Source organism: Elgaria multicarinata, chromosome 8 (assembly GCF_023053635.1).
Source record: "Elgaria multicarinata webbii isolate HBS135686 ecotype San Diego chromosome 8, rElgMul1.1.pri, whole genome shotgun sequence".
Lineage (NCBI taxonomy): Eukaryota > Metazoa > Chordata > Lepidosauria > Squamata > Anguidae > Elgaria > Elgaria multicarinata.
In genome coordinates this window covers 112,446,790-112,473,878 of record NC_086178.1, presented here as the reverse complement: position 1 = coordinate 112,473,878, position 27,089 = coordinate 112,446,790, and the positions used below count along the sequence as shown (strand labels likewise).

Sequence of the window (27,089 nt, the reverse complement as noted above, 5' to 3'; positions counted from 1 at the left end):
GAAAACATTCTGGCATACGATTTGTTTGAGGTATATTAATCAGCTATAGCTAGTGAAGTGGCAGCCAAAGGTTTCCTATATACCGGAACCAGGACCAGCATCAAAGGTAGGCATGGTCACGTGCCTGCTGAGGGCCTGCATCCCGGCAGGGCCCCACTGGCAAGAGCGGCCTGGGTCTGCTTCTCCTCTTGACCGCTGCAGCCTGCTTGCTCACCTGCCTCTCATTCTGGCCCAGATAATGGTTATAGGGGTAGATCAGCAGATCTACAAAAGTCAAGCAAAGGGGGAGGGCGGAAGGCGGAAGGCTAAACAGCTTGGAAGAAACAAGCCAAGACCAAACTAAGGTGGGGAATTAACCAGCTCAGTCACTTTCAAATCACAGCCCTTTTGGGGGTATCTTGAGTAAAGGATTCTTTCGCACCATTTCAGCTTTGTTACAGACAACAAGGCACGGCCAACCACATAGCAATCTAATTAAGAGTAAAATACTCCAGAACAGCAGGAGCCTTTCTTTTGCATGAACAGCCCTCATAAAGATGCCTTTCAAACTAGAACAATTTATTTCATTTATTAAAAGTATTTGTTAGCCGTCTTTCCTAGGTAGCTTACAGTAACGGTTCAAACAAATTAAAGTTTAACAAAAAAAAATATCCATGGTTTTATAAATGGAGGTGAATGACAGAACTCCCCTGTATTGCTTTAAAGGCAAAGAGAAGCTGAAAGCACTCACCTGAGCCACACAAGCTCAAGGGGAGCAGCGAGCAACAGTGAAGTGCCCTTCAAAAGTAGTTTACTGTGCCAGCCGAAGGAGGGTACCATCAGGTCATCATTTAGCTTAGTATGTTGGGTAACTGGTTGACAAACTGTTCCAAAGGAGTTCAAGTAATTTCATGTCACAGACACAGCAACCCTAAACAACTTGGGACCAGGATACCCGAGAGAGCGCCTTCTCCCTTACCAACCTGCCCCGGTCACTGAGGACATCCGAGGGCCTGCTCCTGGTGGTTCCACATTGATCCATCCTCCAATTGGAGTCCACCAGGGGAAGAGCCTTCAGCGTGGTGGCCCCTCTCCTGTGGAATTCCCTGCCTCTGGAGGTCAGGCAGGCACCAACCTTGTACTCTTTTGGCGCCTCCTGAAAACATCTTTATTCCAAGAAGCCTTTCCTTAATATGCAGCCTTGAATCTCTGTTTTTGCTTCTTTTAAATTTTGTTTTAACTGTTTTATTCTGTTTTCATTTTCATTTTATCTTGTATACCGCTCTGAAATTTTTCAATGGGGAGCGGTATATAAATATTCTAAATAAACAATAATAATAATATAACCCATAATAGCCTCCACGTGATCATTTTGCCCAACCAAAAAAAAGATTTCCCCTTTTTCGGGACAGATGATTAACTGACACGTGGAGCAAGAAGAAAGGGGGTGGAAGTGGAAAGGAATACATACAGAAAATACGATAGAAAATTACAAATCACTCTCACAGTTGCCGCATCTCAAGGCTCCACAGCTGGGTTTGGCAACCATCTCCGCAAAACAGCAGGTGAAATTGGCAATAGTGGCATGTAGTTCAGACTTAATGAAAAGAAATGAGGTTTGCCGTACAGCCCTATTCAGCTGCATGGAGGTGCTCTTTCCGCTCCAGAAAGCACCTCCTAGAACTATCCAGGAGAAAACTTCAGAATAGTATTACACAGAAACCTATTGAACTTCGTCAAGCATCACCTTCCCCAGAAGCCCCTTGCGGAATGAGTAGATAAATTCAGAAGCTGCTGCATTGTAGTTCGGAGCGGTCACAGTCACATTTCCTGCCAAGAAAGAAAGGAAAGGATTCAGCCTGTCACTACTACGTTAAGAACAGCACCTGCAACAACTACAGAATCCACTCCCCACTGTCAGATGTGAAAAGGAAAGGAATCACACAGGAGACCTTGAAGAGAGACTGAAAGAACTGGGCAGGTTTAGCCTTGAGGGGAGACATGATAGCACTGTTCAAATACTTGACAGGTTGTCACACAGAGGAGGGCCAGGATCTCTTCTCCATCCTCCCAGAGTGCAGGACACGGAATAATGGGCTTAAGTTAAAGGAAGCCAGATTCCGGCTGGACATCAGGAAAAATGTCCTGACTGTTAGAGCAGTACGACAATGGAATCAGTTACCTAGGGACGTTGTGGGCTCTCCCACACTAGAGGCCTTCAAGAGGCTGGACAAGCATCTGTCGGGGATGCTTTAGGGTGCATTCCTGCATTGAGCAGGGGGTTGGACTCGATGGCCTTGTAGGCCCCTTCCAACTCTGCTATTCTATGATTCTCCATATACAGTAAATGTTCATCTCTGGGTTCTGGCATCATCAGCATCACACTGAATTTCCCAGTCATTCTTCTGCTCACTTTCCAACCTACAGAATTTCTAAGCAGACACACGAACAGAACACACCACAGAGCTCAGCAGCAGCAGAAGCCCAAAGGCAGCGGGGGGGAGAGGAGTACAGAACTCACCTGTGCCCGTCAGGACTTTGACTCGGTGGGTCTTGCCTAAATGCAACGCAATGCACTTGAGTACACTCTCCACATTATCACAGGGACTGGCCAGCCCATAACGTTCCACGTAACTGCATGGCAGGGTACAAAGGAATGGCAGAAGCTTTTAAGAATCATGAATTCACATATAGGGCTTGCCCCCACCCTGATTTAAGACATTATCTCACCTGAACTGCTCTTGACGGTTCAGTGTGTAAAGCAGATAATCAGCAATGACTTCCTCACCTACCAGGTGATCCAAGATTGCTCCTAGGTGAAAAATGGCCAGACTGTTAGCAGCAAGCAAAACACTGAACTGCCCTTCCTGCCACACAAGATACTTAGCAGAATTAAGCACTGGTTGTGCTGATCTGTGCCCACCAAATACCCCCATGAGAAGCTTTCAGAGAATCTAGTAAGTCACCTCTAGTGCCAGGGCTGAGTTTGATATTTATTTGGGGAAAATACAACCCACACAAAAACTCTGGAGGGGGGTGCCAAACAATGAAGAAGTGAGGACTATGAAGAATGAAGAAGTGGAGTGTTTACTTCTTTTTCTCAGCACATTTTTTATTAGCAAGGGTCAGGGCACAGACACAGTAATATGCAGAGCGCTGGGCAAGGAAGCGGCATAGGAAGATGAGCTTGCAGGGCCAAACCAAGACTATGTAGTAAAACAAACAGCTGCACGTTTGTTGATGTCTTTTTCTATGGCAATAGCTCCTATGTGCTGGTCCCACCATCTTGTCTGTGGCATTCCCTGCTCAGTCAACAAGGTCGAGAAGACGCCTCACCCATCAAGCCCCTCAGAAGCATATTTGCACACAGAGACTTCTCACCACATAGTGCTAGCTTCAGCCCAGTCTCCACACACGGGATTTGGGGAGATAGTACCCCAGGAGTATCCAATAAAAACATGAGGGGTTGTTCACACACCTGAAACATAAAAGAATCAGACTCAGTTTTATAATATTCAAGAATGACACACAGGGTTATTGGTAAAGGACTTGCAAGACCACTATACATCTAAAAGTGTGGTCTGATGAATAGAGTGTTGCACTTTTAAGTTGGATCCTTGTTTAACCATAAAGTAATAAACAGAGAAGGTGAGTGGACTGTCTTTGTAATTCAGTCAAAAGGAGAAGGCACAGTGTAAGGGCACAGAAAATCAGTGTCAGTAGACTGGGGGAAAGTTACTGCTGGTGGAAAGGGAGATAGAGAAAAGGGGGTAGATTTCTTAGGATACAAGCACTGAGCAATAAAGTGTTACCATTGTAGGCAAAACAAAGATAGATATGGGGAAGGTTCCAATATACAACATAATGTAAGAACTCTACTGGATCAGATTAAAGGTCAATCAATACCTCTGAGAAGCCCACAACTGCTTCCTTCAAGGCAGGGAGGCTTCTACCTGCCTTGAAGGAATCAGTTGTAAGACCTATTGGATTTTTCCAAGTATCAGTGAGTCACCTGTCTTCCCTTCTTAGAAAAGAAGCTGAACATTATTGTGGCCACCTAATTCTATAATTCCTGAATTACCTAGACCCATTTCAATCTGGCTTTCCGCCCAGTTTTGAAACTGTTTTGGACACCCTGGTCAATTATTCTTTCCAGGAGACAGATGGGAGAGCGCAACTCTGCTGATTCTAATGAACCACTGTGCACCTTTCAATGCCATTGATCATGGCATCCTTCTGGATTGCCTACTGGGGATAGATGTGGGAGGCACAGAAGTTTTCAGAAGGTGGAAGTGGGACATTTTTGTTCCACACTATGGCATTTCTACTATGGGGTTTTTGTCGCCTATACTGTTTAAATCTACATGAAAGCTTTGGGGTGACATGTCATCAATATGCAGGTGACACCCACTTTTAGTTCTTCTGTTTATCTAACTCAGGTGAAACAATGGATGTGTTAAACAGCTGGCTGGAGTCAGTAATGAAATCAATGAGGACATAAATTGAAGTTGAATTTAGCTAAGATATGGCGGGTGGAACTAATCATGGAAGTGGTATTCAACCAGTTTCAACCTGTACTGGATTAGGTTATACTCTCCTTAAGGATCAGGTTTACAGCTTGTGCTCTTGGATGCAGCAGTATTGCTAATGTATGCCTAAGTAACATCTATAGCTTAGAGTGGGTTTTTGCAAATTTGGCTGCTATGTTAGGTGCAACCCTTTCTCAAACCAAAAGACCTGGTCACAATTATCCATGTTCCAGTAACTTCCAGGTTTGATTACTGTGTCACAGCCTAAAGGTGCAGGAGCTATACTAGAGTGACCAGATACAAAAGAGGGCAGGACATCTGCAGCTTTAACTGTTGTGATGAAGAGGGAATTTCACCAGGTTCCCCATATATACAAATGACACCTGCTGAAATTTTCTTTTCAATTCAACTGTTAAAGATACAGGACCCCTGTCCTCCTTTTCATATGGTCACCTAGCCTTCCCCAACCTGGGCCCCTCCAGATGTTTCAAAGTACAACTCCAAGCATTCCTGACCATTGGCGAAGCTGGCAAGGGCTCATGAGGCTGCAGTAGAGCTTTACACATTCAGCTACCTTTGACAAACGTTTGGAAGTTTCAACCAATTCAGAAAACAAGAGCCAGGCTGCTGACAAGTACTCACCAATGTAAGAATCTTACACCAATTCTTAAGGAGCTTCACTGACTCCCCGTTTCTTGCTAGGCACAATTCAAACTAGTGCTGGTTTGGGACTAGAGTGCCCAAACGCCCGCCTACACCTGCATGAACCTGCCTGGCAAACAAAGTTATCATTGGAGACCCTTCTTCATGAGCTCCTGGCCATGGGGGTTAGGTGGATGGCTACATGGAGGATCTTTCTTGTGGTTGTGCCCCATCTCGCACGCCCTTCCAAGTGGGATCCACCTGATGCCTTGCTTATTATCTTTTTGGTGCCCGGTGAAGCCTGTCCTGTTCATCTAGGCATTTGGGGTTATGTTTAATTTACAGGTCCAGAGACTTCCTCTGCCACTTTATGATGCTGTATACACACAACTACTGTGTTATGTCCCTTCTTGTCATGTGTGCCATTTCTCAGTCTTACACTGAGACCCCCCCCCAACCATTTCTCATTTTGTAGACATTACCTGGATTTTGGTGAGAACAGCTCTGGTAATACCCGGCACCCCACCAACCAGGGAAGCTTTCCCTGAAAAGAAAGACAAGCAGTTACATACAATGTGCAAGCGAGTTCTCAACAAGTTCCTTGGCCACTATCTACAGACATAATAGACCCCTATGGTCAGAAATGAGGCCTAGGTAAAACAAAGTTTTCCCTAGAGACTGAACTCAAGCTTTCTGCCCTTTCCAGCAACAGGAAGACTTGCTTCAAAAGAAAGGCATTTCCTATCTGACAGTCAATTGGATTTAAGTATACCTGAGTATGGGATGCCTATGGCCAGTAAGCACCTAACCACTGCTTTGCTGTCCCAACACTTTATTTTCACTGCTGTTAATCATTTAGTGCCAACAGTTTCCTGGTCTCCGTTGCCAAAGGCCCAAGCCTATTCATTCTCTTTTACAGTCATTCTACCATCTCTTTGCTTATAACTAGGAACACAGAAGCACACATTAGGTTAAAAAAGTTAACCAAAGAGTTTGTTTGGCTTAATATATTGTTGGCTAGGGAATGCTGGGAGTTTTAGGATTTTTTCCTGTCTAAATATTCATAGGATTGCAATAACGATTTGCATAATTCTTGGGGTATGCAAGAACTGCCTCCAGGAAACAAGATAGGAAAGCTTTTGCAAACTGGGAAATCACTAACATGGAAATGCATACGCAGATAGGCTATAGACTTACTTTGCAAGGCAGGCTTAGGTGAACTCAAGCACCTGCTCCCTCCCACACACATTGCCATCCTGCATGCTTAAGCAATTCTCCACAGCCATTAATAACAAAGACACAGAGTCATTCTTGAACCTAAAGTACCAGATTTAAAACATTTGTATCCCGCCCTGAGGATCTCAGGGCGGGATACAAATGTTTTAAATAAATAATAAATAAAAAGGGCAAAACAAAGTGGTCCTAGAGAGGTCGTGGGCTCTCCCACACTAGAGGCCTTCAAGAGGCAGCTGGACAAGCATCTGTCAGGGATGCTTTAGGGTGGATCCCTGCATTGAGCAGGGGGTTGGACTCGATGGCCTTGTAGGCCCCTTCCAACTTTGCTATTCTATGATTCTATGGTTGGGTTACATTTTTAACAATGGAATCCCCAAAAGGCCAAGACATTTAAAATCAAAAATCACAGTGGGGTAGTCTTACCCACCCTACAACCTCTATTGCTTATCATAGGTTGTAAGGTGGGCACAACTCTCCTGTGCCACATGCTGGCTTCGGATGACATGCCAGCATGGGGTATGATGCAAATGGCAGTCGTGTGCACAGTACCCATGGGGTGGGGAGAGCAGCCATAAGGGTTGCCTCCCTTGCCTCGATGGTCCAAACCCTGTCCACTGGCTTGCATAAGTAGGAACCAAATGACATTGAACTTTGCAGTAATGCCTGCAACTGGTTATTGTGTCATACTTGGCAGAATAAAATAACTGATTTGTTGATTGAAAATGTCTTGACATTTTGGGGATTCCATTGTTAAAAATATAGCCTAATACCCAAGGGCTTTGTTGCTACTCTCACCATGATCATCCCAACCCAGTCAACGACTCTGTTTAAGTATACCAGTTGTGTTGATCAAGACAATACCTTTTCTGAGGTGCAGCCTTCTCATTGAATTGATGAGTGATGACTTCCCCACATTGGGCACACCAGTGACCATGATGCAAGTCTCCACATTCTGGAACCAATCAAAAAAGTTGGAAGTATCACCTTGGTAAAGTAACCGGCAGTAACAGGAGAGATCAGAAGCAGAGGGTTGGGACTCCTTTGGCTCATATCACAAAGCGATCATGGAGTATTTGCTACAGAATGGGCAGGAGAACCTTCCCGGCATTAGCCAAGCGGGCATTTTATTGTAAAGGGAAAGCACAGTAATGTTGCAATATCCAAAAGTTCTGCTACACAATATAACTGACCTCAACCCGCTGATAGCGCTTACTGTTGCGGATCAGTTCTGTGACACGGGGAACGATCTGTAAGGAAATTCAAGGGTAGTTTCAATGGAAAACCATTGGTATATACTTGGCTGTAAATGAGGGAGATACACAGGGCTATTGGCCTACCTCTTCCTCAATAGATACCATAAAGAAGCAAAAGCTGTGCACCATATCTCACTATTCCACCCACCAACAAATGCAAGCAGGGAGTTTTGTTCTATGATGGAGAAAAACTTCTCACCTCTAACCTACCTACCCAGAATAGAATTTTGCTCTAATAACACAGTACCTTCTTGATATTTTCATCTTTCAGGCATTCTGTGAAGATGGCGTTTTTAAAACCTTGCTGTTCCAAACTTTCCAGAATCCGCTAAAAAGAAAAGGGTTATTTATGAAATCAGAGCATCTGACCAAATCTGGGCAATTCCTATTATTTATAATTAAAAATGTCTATCCCCATATCCCTTGCTCTGCAGAGTAAACTTAAGACTGCCTACAACAACTTGTATAAATAGAATATAAAGGAGCAGCATAAAACAGTAAAAAAAGAAGCAGAAACAGAAAAAAAAATCTTACAAGATACCATTATCTAAAAATGCCTGCCAAAGCAAACCAGTTCTTAAAAGCACGCAATGAGGGGGCAGATGTACCTGCCTAGGGAGGTAATTTCATAACTTAGGTTCCTTGTTGAAGGCTCTTTCCCTCATCCCCACCAGCAGAACCTCTAAGCTGCTGTCACTAAGACAGCAAGAAGGAATTGAGAAATATTTATTGAGATGTCTTACGCAGACTAGAAGTACAGATCAACATATACATCAAATATCAGTTTGAAGCCTGAGGTCAGGGACTGTGTTGTAAAATTATCCTGGCAAAAGAGGTGGTGTAAGTCAAAGTACTCCCACTGACTTCCTTGGAAAAATCACTAGATCTACTTTCCAACTCTGTGTCTAGTCAACTGTATTATATACTGTGATGAATTTGGGTTCTGGTTCTGCCAGGTTTAAACCACTTGTGCAAAAAGATGACAGTTCATTAATGGAAAATGGATGCAGAATATATACATGCAAAGAAAGTTAGCACCTCCTTCCAGCTAATCAGCTTTCATAGCTGGATGTCTGTCGGGGGGGGGGGGGGCATGTTAGATGGAAGCCGTCCCTTTGAGCCACAGCATGCTCTCCAGGCCAGTTGCACAGTTCTTCCTGAAGCAAAGCCAAAGCATGAAGCTTGCGCCTTGGATCTTGTAGGCTGTCCTGCTAGGTTCCTGCCTCTCTCTCAGGAGCTGACAGGCTGCATCCCTCCCTCCCCCGTCTCAGAAGAAGGGGGGGGCTTCCTCTTGCAGGTTCTCAAAGCATCTCATGTTTTTATACTGTTTGTTTTACACTTTGAATTGTTTAAGTTTTTGTGAACCGCCCAGGGAGCTTCGGCTATTGGGCGGTATAAAAATGCAATAAATAATAATAATAATAATAATAATCTCAGCTTGGGAAACTAATTGCCTTCCTTGGAGCCTCATTAGGAGTGAAAACCTCCCAGTTTATCCTGAGATAAGACTCTATAAGAAAAGAATGACATAACTATGAGAGGTCCATCCAGGGAATGAGGCCTGCTCTTGTCAGTGAAAGCCTGCTAAAGTCTACTCACCGTGTTAAGCTACACAGGACTCTTGGCAGCATTTTGGAACTCTTTGAAGTCCATATTTCTGCCTACTAACAAACTCATTACATATACATTCCTGCCAAGGGAACCCATCTCAGTGTGTTAACTCCAAACTCACAAGAAGGGTCTTTGTTGATGGCAGCTATGGTGAAAGGGCACTTTGGATGTATTGTATTTTCTGCAAACCACCAAGAATAAACATAGCAATTTCACATTGCTAACAGTTCTCTGTTCAGAAACCTTACAGCAACTCCACAAGACTCCACTCACAAATGCCCCAGCCTACTCAAACTGGGGATGCAAGGACAATGCACCCCACATAAGTAAGGAAAAAGAAGTCCCATGGCCCCAAAACATGGCTACGGAAAGTACCTCCTATGCCTCTTTCCCTGCCCCAACAGTGTATTGGTTAATCCATCGTTTCTTTCTCAACAGTTAGCAGCAGTGTCTCCAGCTTAAGAAATACAAGCTAAGTATGCACTGTGCAGAAAGGGGAGGAGGCAGCATAAGGGCCACAGACTCCCACATGCAGGCAGACACTCTGTTGGTGAATGGCAGGCATTCCAGTTGTTATTGCTGGCCATACATTCATAACCACTTTTGTCTTGCAGGATTACAGTCTGGGCACAAGGCACACACAAAAACTAAGGACAAAGTCCCACTACAATTTCTTACATAGGCGGGTGAATATTGTCTCCCAACAGGAGGTTCTCCAAGTGTGGCACTGCTCTCACTCACACAGTAGGTACTGAGCATCAGCCCAGAGGCACTGCGCTGTCACTGTTGTAAATATTCCTCTTTACTGGTACTGTTGCACTGTGGATTGCTGGTCGACAGCTGGTTGGCCACTGTGTGGAAAGCGTACTGGACTAGACAGACCCTTCTTACATTCCTGTCTTGTTAGGCTCTTTCCAAGCAGGCCTTCCAGGGGGGAAAAGCTCAACCCTAGACCCTGTGCAACTCAGTCCTTAAGGCCCAGCAGTAGCCGCAACAGCTAATATGCATACAATTCTGTAAGGCTACCTAAGGCTACTGCCATTTTCTTCTCAGTAGAAAGACAGGATACCAATAAATCAAATCAAACCAATAAACAATGCCAATAAGGCAGAATGGGAATGAAGAAGTTAGGTGCAGCCAAAGCATGGAAGCCCCAGTTCAAGAGAAGATCAAGATCAATGACAAAACCCAACAGGAGAGAGGAGACACAGGATAAGACAGCTGAGCTTCCAATGTATCAGAGCTGGTACAGGCTGCAGACAGACAGACCAAAGGGTGAGAACTGCTTCTCATTTTATGTGAACTGCCCAGAGAGCTTCGGCTATGGGGTGGTCTACAAATGTAGTCAATAATAAAGCAAGTAGAAAGGCAACAAACCCCCAGTTGGGTAACCATGGAACTTTTCCCAACCTTTAGATGCACTGCTGCTTGAATTTTTATCTTGGTTGTGTTTTTATATCGGATTTTATGTTATGCCTTTATACTGTTTGTTTTATACTTTGAATGGTTTTCATGGTTTTAATTTTTGTAAACTGCCCAGAGAGCTTCAGCTATTGGGCAGTATAAAAATGCAATAAATAAATACATAGATTACTCTGCAGGCTGTCAATGGGCCCATTCAGAAAACACCTTAAACCATGGCTTTAACCACAAGGCTTAAGGTGTCTTCTGAACACAGCCCAGCTTTCTGTCTTGACCACCATGGTTAAAGCCGTGGCTTAAGGTGTCTTCTGAACACAGCCCGGCTTTCTGTCTTGATCACTGTGGTTAAAGCCGTGGCTTAAGGTGTCTTCTGAAAGGGCCAGCATAGCTAATATGGAAAAAATACTACTTGGGTCTTACCTGTTTGTGGGTTAGATCCGCCAGGTCCATTTTATTCAACACCAACAAATGTGGACGGATACCCAGGGCTTCCTGTAACAGAGGGTTCCGGCCTGAGAGTGGGATGTACAAATGCTAAGGAGCCAAAAAAAGAGCCAAGAATAACAGCACCAGCTTGATGTACATTTTGGTTGGGTTGTGGGGAACAGGTATTTGCAGCCTGAAGACATGAAGATCACATTTTAAGGTGGAAACATAATAAGCCGAACTGAAAAGGAAAACCCAAACCCTATCAGTTCCCAATCTTACAGCTTTGCAAAGCAGACTCTCCAACATTTACAGATTAAAAGCAGACTCTCCAACCTTTACAAGTGCGGTGTGCTTGCATTCAGGTAGTATCCCACCAAGGCTTCCTCTGTTTCATATTACTGAAGACTGTTTTCAGCTTTCTGTGCAACAGCTTATTTTGCACTTGGCTTCTGAAATAGCTTACACTAGAAAACTGACAATGAAAGGTTAAAAAAATTATGAATGCTTATGGATGTTTAATGCCACAATTAATTTGACTGCATTTCTGGAACAGCTGCACCTCGTATACATTCAGCAAGATCTACTATCTACTGTTTGGTGGGTCGGCAGGAGCCGGTTTCTAATGGGAAAAGGGTGCATAAAGAGGACCCCAACGTGCTTATTCCCCAGCAGAATCGCCCCTCCCGCAACTAGTCAAATACCTGTTTGGTAGGCCAGTGGGAGATGTCAGGGATGCTTTAGGGTGGATTCCTGCATTGAGCAGGGGGTTGGACTCGATGGCCTTGTAGGCCCCTTCCAGCTCTGCTATTCTATGGTTCTATGATTCTGATGGGAAACAGGAGCACAAGGAGAGTTACACCTGCGCACCTATTTTTCAGAAAGTTCCTGAATTGAGGCTCCGCGCAGATGCAGAGCCCGTATGTGTGATGCACAGAGTTCATGAAGAAGGAGAGTTATCCCTGAGCATCCATTTCTCAGCATAATCGGCTGGTTCTGCTGGGAAATGGGCATGAACTTTCCTTGCATCCTTATTTCATATTAATATCTGCTAGTGAGGGTCTGATTCTGCTGGGAAATGGGGGCACAAGGAGAACTCTCCTGGCACATCCATTTTCCAACAGGATCTGTCAATTGTGCAGGGGAACAAGCACATGGTGATGATTCTCTCTGCGTGCCTGTTTCCCAACAGAATCTTCTTGTGATCCAAGTTACGGGTGGGGGGAACAGCAACGATGATAACGAAGTTAAGGCCTCCTCACTAACTCCTAGCAGAGCAGAGGAAGTTGCTCCAGCTGACCTAGAAAGTACACAAGGAAGCAAGAGCGAGCAGGGACAGCAAACAGGAGTCTGGCAGTGGAGGTCAAGGATGAGGTCCCTAACAAAAACCCCTGTTTTCTTGTAACACATCCTCATATACTAGGGGACTCTGCTGTTAACCTTCAGGGAGAACAGGACAAAGCACAGGCTATTCCAATACAATTGGAAAGACAGAAACAAAAAGGGAATAGAGACCATTGATGGAAAGGATTCTCCAGTGATGGGGACCTGCAAGGTGTGTGCAATATTTGTTTTCTTGTCTGAGATCAACATGGTGTACACATGCAACTAGTGCAAGCTGGTTGCACTGTTGGAAGAAAAAGTGAGAGGACTTGAGCGGCGAGTGTCCACCCTCCAAGAGATAAAAGATGAAGAGTTCTTGGACACAATGGTAGAATTACAACAGCAAAGAAAAACACATAGGGTGGAAGGGCAACAAAAAGTTGAAGCCGAAGTGGGGAATGCTGAGGCGAGGAAAAATGAAGTGGAAGAAACTCACTGGAAAAGGGTGACAGCAGAAGAAGAACTAGAAGACACTCTGCACCAGTCGAACTTATGGAACCACTTTCAGGTACTGCAGAATGATACTGAAGGACAGCGTGCAGAGGAAAAATTACAGGAGACGGCAGCGATCAAGAGGCAGAAAGCAATCAAGCTGAGGAAATGAAACCAAGGCCTACAACAAGAAGAGAAGAGTAGTCGTTGTGGGAGACTCCCTGCTGCCTGGGACTGAAACCCAAGTATGCGCAAAGACCCATGGACTCACCAGGTATGCTGCCTCCCTAGAGGATGGATTAGAGATGTCACTGAAGAGTTGCCAAAGCTCATAAAGCCCACTTTTCTTCTCATCCATGTGAGAACAAATAATACTGCCAAAAGGAGCTACAAAGAAATCAAGCCAGACTTTGAAGTTTTGGTAAGGAATCTGAAGAACTTTGGGGCCCAGATAGTTTTCTTATCCATCCTCCCAGTACTTAGAAGAATATAAAGAGAAAGAAAAATAATCCCAGTGAACAACTGGCTACAAAGCTGATGTCAACATGACAGATTTGGATTCTGGGATCACAGGTTGTACTTCTTGGAAGATGGACTGCTGGCAAGTGATGGTTTGGACTTCACAAGGACTGAGAAGAATGTGTTTGGCCACAACATGAAGAACTTCATCAGAATGACTTTAAACTGAATCCTACAGGGGAGGGAGAAGTAAACAACAATGGATGAAGGCTTATGCACCATAACAGAGAGAACAGCTCTAATAGCGTCCAGTAACAGTCTTCACAATAATGTAGGAAGGAAGCCAGACTATAAAGCACAGGGACTTTGATGTCTATATACTAATGCCCAGAGTATGGAAAAGAGTTCATTCTAACTTGAACTCTTAATAAAGAAAGGCAAATACAACTTGATAGGTATAACTATCAAGGTATAACTATACAACTCCCCTGTTAAAACAGCTCCACTGGCTTCCAGTCTGTTTCCAGGCACAATTCAAAGTGCTGGTTAGGCCCTGGTTAGGCCTCATCTAGAGTATTGTGTCCAGTTCTGGGCTCCACAATTCAAGAAGGACGCAGACAAGCTGGAGCATGTTCAGAAGAGGGCAACCAGGATGATCAGAGGTCTAGAAACAAAGCCCTATGAAGAGAGACTGAAAGAACTGGGCATGTTTAGCCTGGAGAAGAGAAGATTGAGGGGAGACATGATAGCACTCTTCAAATACTTGAAAGGTTGTCACACAGAGGAGGGCCAGGATCTCTTCTCAATCATCCCAGAATGCAGGGCACGGAATAATGGGCTCAAGTTACAGGAAGCCAGATTCTAGCTGGACATCAGGAAAAACTTCCTGTTAGAGCAGTACAACAATGGACCAAATTACCTAGGGAGGTAGTAGGCTGTCCTACATTAGAGGCATTCAAGATGCAGCTGTACAGCCATTTATCAGGTATGCTTTAATGTGGATTCTTGCTTTGAGCCAGCGGTTGGACTTGATGACCCTTCCAACTCTACTATTCTATGATTCAATCTCAGTGACTGGGACCACGATCGCTGGCAGGGAGGGAAGTGTGTATGTATGTTTGTATGTACAGGTGTGAATGTATGATTGTGGGGGAGTGCACATGCAGGGTTGGCCCCTACAACCCCCAAAGTTGCCTATCCCTGGTATAAGATAAAGGAACACCTATTCAAGTCTTCTTGGAAAGTTTCACTCGATTTCCATGTAGTTTCCCACAAAAGGATATGCGGGCATCATGCACTTCCAGCAAGCAGTCCACCACTCGCAGGCGGCTCTTCATATCCTTTAACCCTACAAAACAAAGTCAAACACGTACAGTTACATCTGGAATGGGAAGAAAGTGATTTACAAAACTTCTGACTCCCAACTGTCCATCAACAGCACCAACAAAATTAACACCCCTGCCTTAAACACCCCTGCCTCAGTCGTCCATACTCTGGTAACCTCCAAATTAGATTACTGCAATGCCCTCTATGTGGGGCAGCCTTTGAAGACAGTTCGGAAGCTGCAGCTTGTGCAAAATGCAGCAGCCAGATTGAAAACTGGAAGAAGGAGGTTTAAGCATATAACACTGATTCTGGCCCACTTGCATTGGCTGCCTATACGCTTCCGAGCCCAATTCAAGGTGCTGGTTTTAACCTATAAAGCCTACACAGCTTGGGACCACAATACCTGATGGAACGCCTCTCCCGACATGAACCTACCCATACACTGCGCTCAACATCTAAGGTCCTCCTCTGAGTGCCTACTCCAAGGGAAGCTCGGAGGATGGCAACAAGAGAGAGGGCCTTTTCAGTAGTGGCCCCCCAATTATGGAATGATCTCACTGATGAGGCTCGCCTGGCGCCGACATTGTTATCTTTTCGGCGCCAGGTCAAGACTTTTCTCTTCTCCCAGGCATTTAACAGCATTTAACAACGCTAAGTTTGTTTGCTTTCTAACGGACCCCAGAACTGTTGTTTTTAAATGGATGCCGTTGTTTTTATACTGTTTATGTTTTTGATGGTTTTAAATTTTGTATACTTTTTAATGTTCACTGTTTTTAACTTTTGTAAGCCGCCCAGAGAGCTTCGGCTAATGGCGGTATATAAATGTAATAAATAAATAAATAATTAAACTATACTGTTGAAATGAAAAGCATTTAAGCTAACCAAGAGTTGGGGTGTGAGAACCATTTAGTTCGGTACTCAATACAAATCCCTGGGTTCAGAATTCTTTTATTCTACATTCAATTGTTTTGCACCAGGCTCCAGTTGGTGGTTCTTAGGGTTCTAATAAAAAGCAAAGTGCATTCTATAAACCTGAAGCCTGCCCACTCCCGAGTTACAACACAGTCTCTACTCATGCTCCTGGCTTAAAACTGATTTGGGTTTCTTCTTTAACCTTATGATGCAATGAATCTACTGTTTCCGTCATAGAGATGCCATGGCTAGAGCAACCACACTCTGCAGCACTAAAGATGCTGGTGCCATTGGCTGGTCCAAGCTACCTCCCCTCCTTTCCTCCCAACATGCCTTTGGCCATGTGTCCAGGGAACCAGTGGGCCACGTTCTGGCCAGAAGAGTTAAACCGCTCACGCCAACTCGCATCCAGGGCCCGCAAGACAGACGAGAACCGCATCTTCCTCTCTCAATACAATCTTCTGCTGCTGCTGGAAGATAATGGCAGATCTGTTTTGGATCTCAAATATTTCTTATACACAGTGACTCTTTCACTATGAAAAAATTGACTAACAGAAGGCCTAAGAGAAACCCCGTTTTGCAAAAAGAAAAAAAGGGGGGTATCCAACCAAGATTTGACTCACATTACATGAGAAACCACCCAGCAACAATTCTACTTGGATCCCAAAATGTTTCACAGAAAGATCTACCCTGAAAAATCTATAAATTTCTCGACCTATCCCAAAGTGAGATATCAAGTAACAACTGACACAAATCCCTGGGCCATTCACCCACTACACACTGCAAAACACTGCGAGAAGTGGTAATGAAGGAGTGATAGGACCAGACTTATAAAACTCAAACTAGTAATTGGATTGTCAGCAGTCAGGATTGTCTTTTGATGCTATTTTTTTTAGTCTCTGCCAGGGCAGAAATGGAAAAGTGCAGTATTTTATATAGGTATCATGGACAATAGCATCTCTATTCCCAAACAAAAAGCATAAGCAAAGGCATTCAAGCTCTTTCTAACTTGGAACTTATGTAGTGTGAAAAATATTTAACAGTGAAAAATTGCCCTGCCAATGAAAATGTAAAACCCACCCATCATTATCTCCACATGGTAGGCAGGGACTACTGCAGTTGAGAATGGTTTACAACACCTCAGCAATGAAGTCTTCTGTATTATTTCAAATCAGAAGTGAGGCTATAGCCAAATGTTCTACAACACGGTGCAGTGTAGTCCAGTGCTACTGTATTGGAAGGTTGAGAGTAATATGACAACTCTGGAGTGTACTTTATTCAGTTTCCTAAGGGCAATTCTGGGGTTGTTTAACCCAGGAATTGTTGTGGCTGAGCAAGACTGTGTGCACACTGCCTCCCATGCACTCATCACTTCCAATTTCAATCAACAACCTGGGTCTCTGAGGAACTCTGGATTGTTTAGGGGTTAAGCAACCCAGACTTAACCCAACAATCACCCATGGTTTCTTGTTGGGATATCAAGCTGTAACGCTCTCTCTTTTTGAGGCCTTGGGAGTACTACTCCCACTCAGACTGGACAACATTGGGCTAGTTCATCCAATGACCTAACCCAATAGTAAAAGGCTGCTTTATATGAGAAGCAATGTGGCTTATTCCATACAACATGGTGACAATCCTGCTCCAGGATCACTCTTCATCTTTCAATCCAAAGTTGTTCATTATAGAGATGTGAATGTCTGCATCATGGTCAATGGCAGCTTTCAATTCATAACCAAAAAATGTGTGATTCTAGTCTATGTCTCTCCCATGCCTCAAGGTGAATAATACCAGTCCATCAATGGGGAAGGCCAAGGAGGTGGAAGCTCCACAGATTCCAGATGTGCCCATTTAAAGAAGTGTCACTTGCAACCCAATGCCATTGCCACCACCTTTCCCCAATGGGAAACAGAGTCCCATTGTTTGGGGACAGGGGCCATTGTATGGGGCCATGGTTGGGGACAGGGGATATTGTATGGGGACAGGGCCAATTCTGGCTTGTAGACCTGTTGGATGACAAGTGTTACCTCATCTCCTGCACCAACTGGTATTAGCACCTCTCCCTGTGCCCACCACCAGTGCAACTGCCTGGCTGCAGCCCAGCTTCGTCATGAAAAAGTGCAGGAGTTATCCACCTTGATGAACTAAAAATGGCTGTGTGTGTGTGTGTGTCAGATTTCACCCTTTTTTAAAAAAAAGGTTTCATCTATTTTGCCCTGGAAATATATGGGAAGGACTTCTGTCGGGGTTGATAACATCCCACCCCCTCCCCCGAAGGAGAAACATCTTGAAAATAAGATCTCTGAGGCAGTGGGGAGATGAGGCCTATGGAGTGGGGGGACACCTAAACTACTTCAAATACATGAGTTATTGAGTTGTACCATTCAAATATAACAGTTGCCTTATATTTTCACCAGGGTGGATTGTTTTTAAATCAATTTGATTTAAATCATGTTTTAAATCAATACTCAGAAAGACTTGATTTAATCATGTGACTCCCCCCCCTCCAAAAGTGCACTCTATTCATTGAATTTTTTGAAATTTAGCACTTAAGAGGTAAGGGGTTGGTTCTGTGTACATAGCTTTGCAAAGGAACAATGGGATTGTGATCTCTGCAGACCCAAATTCACAGTTTTGAGAACTGTAAAACCAAGCATCTGTGATAATATCTTCTAGATAGAAAAAATGTCCAATAATCTTACAGAAAGCTCTAGAAGAGCATGACATGGTGAATGGATTAATGGAATTCATTTACCAAAAAATTTAAAAACTGCATGAATATAAATTAAGTATAAGTGCATTAATAAAATCATTGCTTGTCAGTGCCATGTGTATGGCATTGCCTTACCTAACTATATTGCATTGTATTACCGTATTTCTTCGATTGTAAGACGCCATTGATTGTAAGACGCACACTAATTACAGTACCACCAACAGGGGGAAAAAACCCTAAGACACACCCGCGATTCTAAGACGCACCCCATTTTTAGAGATGTTTATATGGGGGGAGGGGAAGTGCATCTTAGAATCAAAGAAATAGGGTATTATGAAAACATCTTAGCCTCCTTAAAAGAATTAAGGCTGAAATCTACCTGTAAGTCTTACTGAAGTCCATGGGAGTCTTCCTAGTAGAAGTGCAGGTTTGTACTGTAAGTCAACCAACTGTATACACCGCATGTTAAAGCTGAATCAGCAGTAAATACCATATGGCAAAACTATATTGAAACATACCTTGACTGTAGGATTTTTAATATAATTCTGTGGTTTACAGAACAGGCTAGATAAAATCACAATGAATGTTGCTGTTCATTTTTTCTCTTGATGATATGAATGCAGTTTAATACAACTTCTTGCACTATTGTTCTTCAGTAAGATGTTTTTAGAATGTTTTAGGATGTTTTTAATTCAGTTTTATGTATTTTATCACTTATTGTTGTTCCCCGCCTCAATCAAAATGGAGAGGCAGGTAAGAAATATTTTTTTATTATTATTATTATCCTATTTCTTTGATTCTAAGACACACTTTTTTCCCATATAAACATCTCTAAAAACGGGGTGCGTCTTAGAATCGCGGGTGTGTCTTAGGTTTTTTTTTTCTGTTGGTGGTACTGAAATTAGTGTGCGTCTTACAATCGATGGCGTCTTACAATCAAATAAATATGGTATTATTATTATTATTATTATTATATAGCCTCATGCTAGATAATTACAAACTAATCCTTATTTCATGACTATTTTCATGACTTTGGACTATAATGTATCTTAAATAGAAAACTATCTTTAGATAGATTTTTCCTCAAAAAGATAGATTTTTGCTCAATTTAAATTTTAAAAAATCCGATTTTTTAAAAAAATTATTTGTTAAAAAACCATTGATTTTTATCCACCCTGATTTTCACACATTTCTTCTTCCCTTGGAGGAAGGGTGAAGCAGATTTCACAAGATCCTTTTAAGCTATTTCCAGGGCTAAAGACAAAAAGCACCAACCAGGCACTGTTCACTCCCCCCTAACCTTCTCCACGTTGTTGCTCCTTTTTTAAAAGGGGGAGACAATTAAAATATGCATTAAAAATAACAATATTGGAGATTAATAAACATTTTAGATATATTATATGCACTAATATTCTCACTCAACAACTCCACTCACAACATGGACCCCATTCTTTCCACCGTTTTCTTTCCCATAGCAACACACAGAAATATTTTGCACTTGCACAATGGCACTGCTTACTTTCTGGGTTTTGTAAATTATTTTTGTTTCGGGGGTCATATTACTAAAGAAAACCTTCTCCCTCACTGCCCCCAACCAGACCTCAAAGAAATGCAGGTAGTTGTGCTGGCCCAGCAAAAGCCCCTTTGACCAAACTTGGCTCTATTCAGGGGGTTCATCTATACTCACGTGTACAACGCACACGTGTTTAACGCATCATTCAAGCCCCCGACTCGCTTTCTGAGGCTGCTGGCTGAAGGGAAACTCTCCTCGTACCCGGATGCTATCCCAGCAAGCTCTGCCCTCTCGCCAGTGATCGGGAATGGCTTCATTGACGTTTCTTGAATGCGTCCAGCAACGTTGCTGGCGCTTGCCGGAAGTTTTCCCCCCCCCAAGCTGTGTTGCTTTCTGTGGGAGAGGGTCCAACTCCCTTTACCATTGAAAGCTGCAATGTTCCTGTGTTATCTTCAGTTCCCCCCTTCTTTTTTAATAAAATGCTGATTTCTGCCCTGCTTTGGATCGATTGGCTGATAACTCCAGCTAATTCCATTAATTAATTATTGTTTATTTATTTATTACACTTTTATACTGCCCAATAGCTGAAGCTCTCTGGGCGGTTCACAAAAATTAAAACCATAATAAAACAACCAACATGTTAAATTACATTTCTATACCGCCCAATAGCCGGTTCACAAAAGTTAAAAACATTAAAAGTATAAAACAACAGTATAAAACCATAATATAAAATACAATATAAAAGCTCAACCAGATAAAAACAGCAGCAATGCAGTAAGAAGGGGAGGTGGAGTGGTGAAATTTTATTTATTTATTTATTTATTTATTACATTTATATACAGAGCCCATAGCTAGAGCTCACTGGGCGGTTTACAGAAATTCTAAAATGAGATAAAAACAAGTATACAAAATTTAAAATTCTAAAACAGAGAACATAGAATCATAGAATAGCAGAGTTGGAAGGGTCCTACAAGGCCATCAAGTCCAACCCACCCCCCACCCCCGCTCAGTGCAGGAATCCACCCTAAAGCATCCCTGAAAGATGGTTGTCCAGCTGCCTCTTGAATGCCTCTCGTGTAGGAGAGCCCACAACCTCCCTAGGTAACTGATTCCATTGTCATACTGCTCTAACTGTCCTGATGTCCAGCTGGAATCTGGCTTCCTTTAACTGGAGTCCGTTATTCCGTGTCCTGCACTCTGGGAGGATCGAGAAGAGATCCTGGCCCTCCTCTGTGTGACAACCTTTCAAGTATTTGAATACATACATGAATACTTACATACATTATTACATACTTACATACATACATGACACATTAAAAACCGTTAAAAACTAAATATGTGGGTGATTAAGATGGGTGAATAAACATGCGGGTGATTAGACAAAGTTTTAAGCAGAGCAATTGCTACGTACTGGAAAGATTTGGGACATAGCCCCATAGCACACAAATTGGACTAATATTTTCATATTGTGATATATAAACAAGGAGTGGATCCTGTAAGAAAATATTAGGCCTATACTATCCAATCTCTGCTAACAGGACTGTATCGGATATTTTCTAGTGTGGAATACGCTAGACAATATGGGGCAGATCAAAAGGAAAATAGTCCTTTAATAAATCAGTGTGAGTTATAATAAATTCCACCTCAGACAATAATCATCTGCCTTAATATCCGATGGTAACATAACATTAGGACTTGTTACACAGTATTAAATATGTGTGCAGTTGGACAAAAACTTTACAGTTGTGAATCTAAGTAAAACCTTCATTAATTATAACAAGAGTAGAACACACATATATGACTTGAAAAAGCCTTAACAATTGTAACCAAAGAAAACTGTCAGTGAGGGAGAAGCAGGGTGCTGGTCCTTTAGCCTGGTTGTTGCTGACAGCATTGAGGGCTATAGGAGAAGGAGAACTCGAGTGCAAAATGAAAATAGAGCAGTTGCAAGACGAATTAAGCAGAGAATGAGATTTGAGAACCTTAACCAGAGACATTCTGCAAGACAGCATTGCTACTAATGAAGCATGGGGGCACAAAACAGAATAATTAGCTGTCAGGCTGATTCACAAGACCCAGAAAAAGTGTCCTAGGCGCTCAAAAGTGCGCAGCCTGATCACAGCTCCTGGATGGGATCCAGCCAGACGGGATTCATCGGGCGATCTGGATTTTGCCACAAGCGGGAGTAAAGAAAAAAATTAAGAAGCTGAACCTGTGATGGAACAGGTTAGGCCACTTCTAGAGAGAAGAGCTCACCAGAAGACAATCCCAGGGCAAAATGCGCCTATGACAGACACGTTGCAGACTGTGAGAGACTGTACCAGCCAGGAATTAATTACTTTGCAGGAGCAGTACCAGCAGAAATGAAAAGCTTCATCCCACGTACTTGCTTTTCTCGAATTATCCCTGTAGCGCTAAGCTTTCGTCATTGTTATTGTTGTTGCTACCAGGTGACAGCGATCCTTTGCATACCACGAAGTGAGTTTAAGGGGGGGAAATGTAAAATGGATGACCCAATCCAATTCAAATTTGGTATGCTTAAAGCTCTCCCTAATATCTATTACTGTGCCAATTTTTGTGTCTTTATCTTTAAAGCTTGTGCATTTCTTTAAAATCCTGGTCCTGCGCCCCAGCGGCGGCTTGGAAGATACACTCAAAAAGTAGGGGCTAAATACGGCAAGTCTTTTGGCTTTATAGCACAATTAAGGCAGGATGCCTGGGAGTACTTCACAATCAAAGCAGATTATAAGGTGGAAAACTTCTGAGTCCTTTGCATGCAATTCACAGTGATTGCACAGTATAACGCTGGTGTGATAAAGCTGGAAGTGAAGCAATGCTGCCTTGGTTAGTCAGGATTTGGGACACGGGGGAGGGGAGATGTTGTGCAGCCAACTGGGGATGAAATGGTTAAGCTCAGTGAAGTCAAGACAAAAATGGCTCTGAGGCAGATTCTTCGCATGGGCCCCACAGTTACAGGGATACACAGCCTCACAGACTGGATCATCTTAGCCATGCGCCAGGCATGGCCAGACTCAACTGAGGTAGATGCTGCAACCCCAACCTGGCATACCCTGGGTGAAGCACAAGCCCAGCTGAGAGAGTTAGCTGCTTGCTACGGAAATGCTTTCATGGGGCTGGACCAAGAGCGTTTCACTACAGGCATGCGATTGAAACTGCTCCGAAATGCCCCTTACCTGTGCAAGGGAGTGCTTCTGGGGATGCTAGGAGCTGCAGTTGGACAGACAGTCTGGGATGTGGGAGTGATGCTCAGCCAACTGGAACCAGGGCTGGGCAGAGGGGGGACAGTGGGGGCAGTTGGCATGGGACTACGATTTTGAGGGGGCCTACTCCAAGTCCCCCTGGTAGAGGCAAAAGGGGACCCTTTGGTAAAGATTTGTTACAAAGTAGCTCTCCTGAGTGAGTAGTACTGACTAGGGTGACCATATGAAAACGAGGACAGGGCTCCTGTATTTTTAACAGTCGTATTGAAAAGGGAATTTCAGCAGGTTTCATTTGTATATACGGGGAACCTGGTGAAATTTCCTCTTCATCACAACAGTTAAAGCTGCAGGTGCCCTGCCCTCTTTTGAATCTGGTCACTCTAGTATAGCTCCTGCAGCTTTAACTGTTGTGATGAAGAGGGAATTTCACCAGGTTCTCCATATATACAAAAGGCACCTGCTGAAATTCCCTTTTCTATGCAACTGTTAAAGATACAGGAGCCCTGTTCTTCTTTTCATATGGTCACCCTACTACTGACTCCATTTTGAGTCAGCCAAAAAGCCAAGGTGTCTTCACACACACCCCACCTCCAGCAGAGATGAGACAAAAGCACATGAATGGGGCTGAGAGCAATCACAAAAGGCTAGATCAAGTGATTCAGTTCCTAATAGACTTTGCCCAAAGAAAAGCAGGTAAAGCATTTCTGAATGTGAAGAAGTGATGTCTTACATACATCTTGAATAAAAGTGCTTGCCATTACCTTTTTTAAAAATAAATCGTTCTAGTTCATATGTATTTAGAATTGATTAAAAAATACTTAATGAGCAGTTTGAAATGGGGCCTACATTTCCTATCTGGCCCGAGCCTATTACCAGCTTTGCCCGGCCAGGGCTGGTGCTACCATAGAGGCCACTCAGGCGGCCGCCTAGAGTGCCAAGCTAAGAGGGGCGCCGCGCAGCACTCACGAATGTTGTTGGCTGTGAGCCGGGCTGGGCCGGCCTGTCAGCTGGGCCTGGCCGGGCAAGATGGCGCCCAGCGCCCGCCCAGCCGAAGCAAAGCCAGGGACGCTGGGGTGGGGGTGGGGGCTCCACGTTCGGTCTTCCACCTGGAAGCCTCCCTCCCAGAGCCACTCTAGCCACCCGGAAGCTGCCCTCCCAGACACGGGAGGCCGCCACCAGAAGAAGAAGAAAAAGCATGTGGCGAGCTCGACCCTGTCTCAAGCCAGCCTCTGCCTTACTCCCGAGGAAGGGCCACCGGGCCACCTCGCCTCTCTCCTCAAACAGGCCACGATGTCCAGGCAGGCGGGCAAGCGGGACTCCCTCTCCCTTCCCCCAGGAAAGCTAGAGACTTGTGGACACCTTGCAAGGCAAACTCTCCTGCTTCCCAATCCTGTGTGTGTGGATCAATGGGACTTGCATCCGAGAAAGCGTTGCACCGGGAGGCACTAGTGCGGCCCGATCCACCTATGCCTCCTTACTCCTTACTCCTTACAGAGTAAACGTGCGGAGGGGATTGGGACGCCAGGCTGCATAGCGGGTTGCGTTCGCACGGAAGTAAGTCCCAGTGAATTCCAGACGGCTCGGTCCCAAATCGAAGTGAGCCAGTCCCAGCTCTCCACTCGGCGCGCACGTTTAGACTTCAGCACAATTTGGGTGTGTGTGTGTGCAAGTCGCTCACCTTGCCTAGGGCGCAAAATAGTCTGGCACCGGCCCTGTGCCCGGCCCTGACTGTAACAGCTAAATAACAATGATCCAGAGATGAAGAAGAGTGATATTAAGACAAAAGAGAAGCGATATCAAGACAACCACCCATCTCTATCCTGATCTATTGGAACTCCCGAAGTGGACACCCTCGAGCACCCAGTGATGAGAAAAGCTGGCTCCCCACCTAAGTGCAAGTTTCAGAGAGTGGTAAGGAGGAGGGCAGTGGGGGCCCGACAGCCCGTTTCTCTTGAGAGAATTTTTTTACTGGAGCTGGCAACAGCGAACAGTTCCAAAAGCATCTGAGAGAAAGAGAAATTGTTACTATCAGTGCCCCCTTCTGACAAAAAGCAGCTACAGTTGTTCTCTAGCAACCTTTTGTTCCATGCCAGAAAAATATAAAGCAATTAGTTTGAGCCAAAGTGGAGGGGTGGGCCAGAAGGCAGATTCTACCTGAGTGGTAGATTCTATAAATGAGCCCTGCCTGCCCCACAGACAAGACACACAGAGAGAAATCTCCTGTAATAGATGCTCTAGATGTTAGTTCCTCTGTTTCTTTGCAAGTTTTTATTGTTTCAGTGTATGTCTGTAAATGCTAAATCAATACACCCCCGGTGAAGAAGAAAGCAATGCCTCTAGCCAGTTTTCCTCTTCTAGTTAAAGAACTCTAATGCAAAGTATATGTATGTTCCATGGAAAACTGAAATGTTTTCCATGGAAATGCATGAGAAAGCAGGCCATGAGCAATCCTTTCAATTTAAATAATGCTACGGGTCTATTCGGATGAGGATGAATATTGACTCAAAACAAGTTTGACTCAAAACAAGCTGTTTTGGGATCTTTTAACGGTCATGATAAAAATGCTTGTTTTCCAGCCAGATAGTAGAGAGGCCTATGGGAAACCAGGCCGTGATGAACCCTTTCCGTATAAATGATGCTATGGGTCTACTCTGATGAGGATGGACATGGATTCCGTTTCTTTCAAAACAAGCCGTTTTGGTCAGTTTTACCAATTGTCCCCACCACACACATGACTAATGGATAGGGCAACAGCCTTTACTGACATGGCAACAAATAATTCAATGAATTAAAGCACTAAAATATTTTTATTTGCTTTTAGTTATTCTACATCCAGGGAATAAATCCATCTCTTGGGGGAAAATACACACATCAGCCTAGTTTAATAGATAGTGATGGACAGATGTTGATGTTTTACAAGGATTCCAGGGCTTGAACTAAAAACCCCAGAACCTTGTGAAGGGACTTTAGATCAAATGAGAAATAAAAGCAGGAAATTTATAATCAGCATATCATACTTTTAAAAGCCAAGTTATTAGCTCCATGTAGCTGCTCTGAAGACTGGGGAAGTGGAACTGGTAGACCAACATTGGCCCCTGTGACTGGCAGACATTATGAAACCGCTGGATTGGCTAGGGTTGGTAAAAAATATCTGAAATCTGACCTTCCATGCTTGTCTGGTCAATAGAACAGAATATCTTTTGCATTTTCTTTTTCTGCTCCCTTAAGCTTCTTACTCAAGTCTCTGACCCTGTCTTCAGCTGATGTTACATACCAATTCCAACAATGAACAGTAAAGACACTGGGTTAGAATATATCCATTTAGCTTTTTAGATTTAATTTAATAATTTTATTCCAGATCTGGATTTGCACATGGCCACACTTATCAATGCCATGTGCTGTAGATAGCCTAGCTACCCTAGCTATTAGCTGGGAACTAAGGAAGCTGTCATCTTGGTGAGTTTTATAATGTTTTGGTCAGTGCAAGAATTTGAACGCTGGTCTCTCAGGTCCAAGGAGTCTATTGAACCTCACCAGAAATGTGTACCACTTCTCTCTCTTCTCTCAGAAGCCATGGTTGGGCCACGGCTCCTGGATGGTCCAATGCACCATGGCTGCCACCAGACCCACATTTTTTTTACATTTTAAAGAATTTGCAAAGTGATCAAAGAGAAGCACTGGGCAAGGCAGCTACAAGTGCCACTGCTGCTGCCATTCTCCTCCTGTTCTCCAGTGTTGCTGGGCTCTGCCATGATGTTTACATCTGTGGTGGATCCCAGAGGCATTGGGGAGAAGAATGATGGCGGCAGCAACAAATGGAGAAGTACCTTGACCTGCAACACTCTGGGTGGATGAAGAGAGCAGAAGCCAGCTGAAGTACTCAGAATAGTGCAGGTGGTAGTGCCTGTTGCTGGCTGGACACCACAGCTTCAGCCATACTGCCAGAGTAGCATTGTGAAGCTGTCTGCCTGGAGGAGCAAGCTATCTGTTCTACTCGGGATGGGGGAAGGCTGAAGAACAGAAATGGCAGGGGCC

General features: G+C 43.9%; 1 protein-coding gene across 2 annotated transcripts; it reads right to left on the bottom strand.

The window, feature by feature from the left end:
- Positions 1–552: 552 nt before the first annotated feature.
- MTG1 (mitochondrial ribosome associated GTPase 1) lies at positions 553–20,075 on the bottom strand. Of its 2 annotated transcripts, none has more exons than XM_063133186.1 (12): positions 20,008–20,075; positions 15,944–16,080; positions 14,657–14,720; positions 11,093–11,198; positions 7,887–7,967; positions 7,577–7,633; positions 7,248–7,338; positions 5,633–5,694; positions 3,361–3,457; positions 2,710–2,791; positions 2,501–2,613; positions 553–1,809 (listed from the first exon to the last, which is right to left on the bottom strand). In XM_063133186.1, exons 2-12 carry the CDS (start codon positions 16,047–16,049, stop codon positions 1,703–1,705), a joined length of 966 nt encoding a protein of 321 aa, XP_062989256.1. In that variant the 5' UTR covers positions 16,050–16,080; positions 20,008–20,075; the 3' UTR covers positions 553–1,702. The 2 variants fall into 2 exon arrangements, with proteins under 2 accessions (XP_062989256.1, XP_062989257.1); XM_063133187.1 differs by having other exon boundaries at positions 15,944–16,077; positions 20,008–20,054.
- Between the last annotated feature and the right edge of the window lie 7,014 nt (positions 20,076–27,089).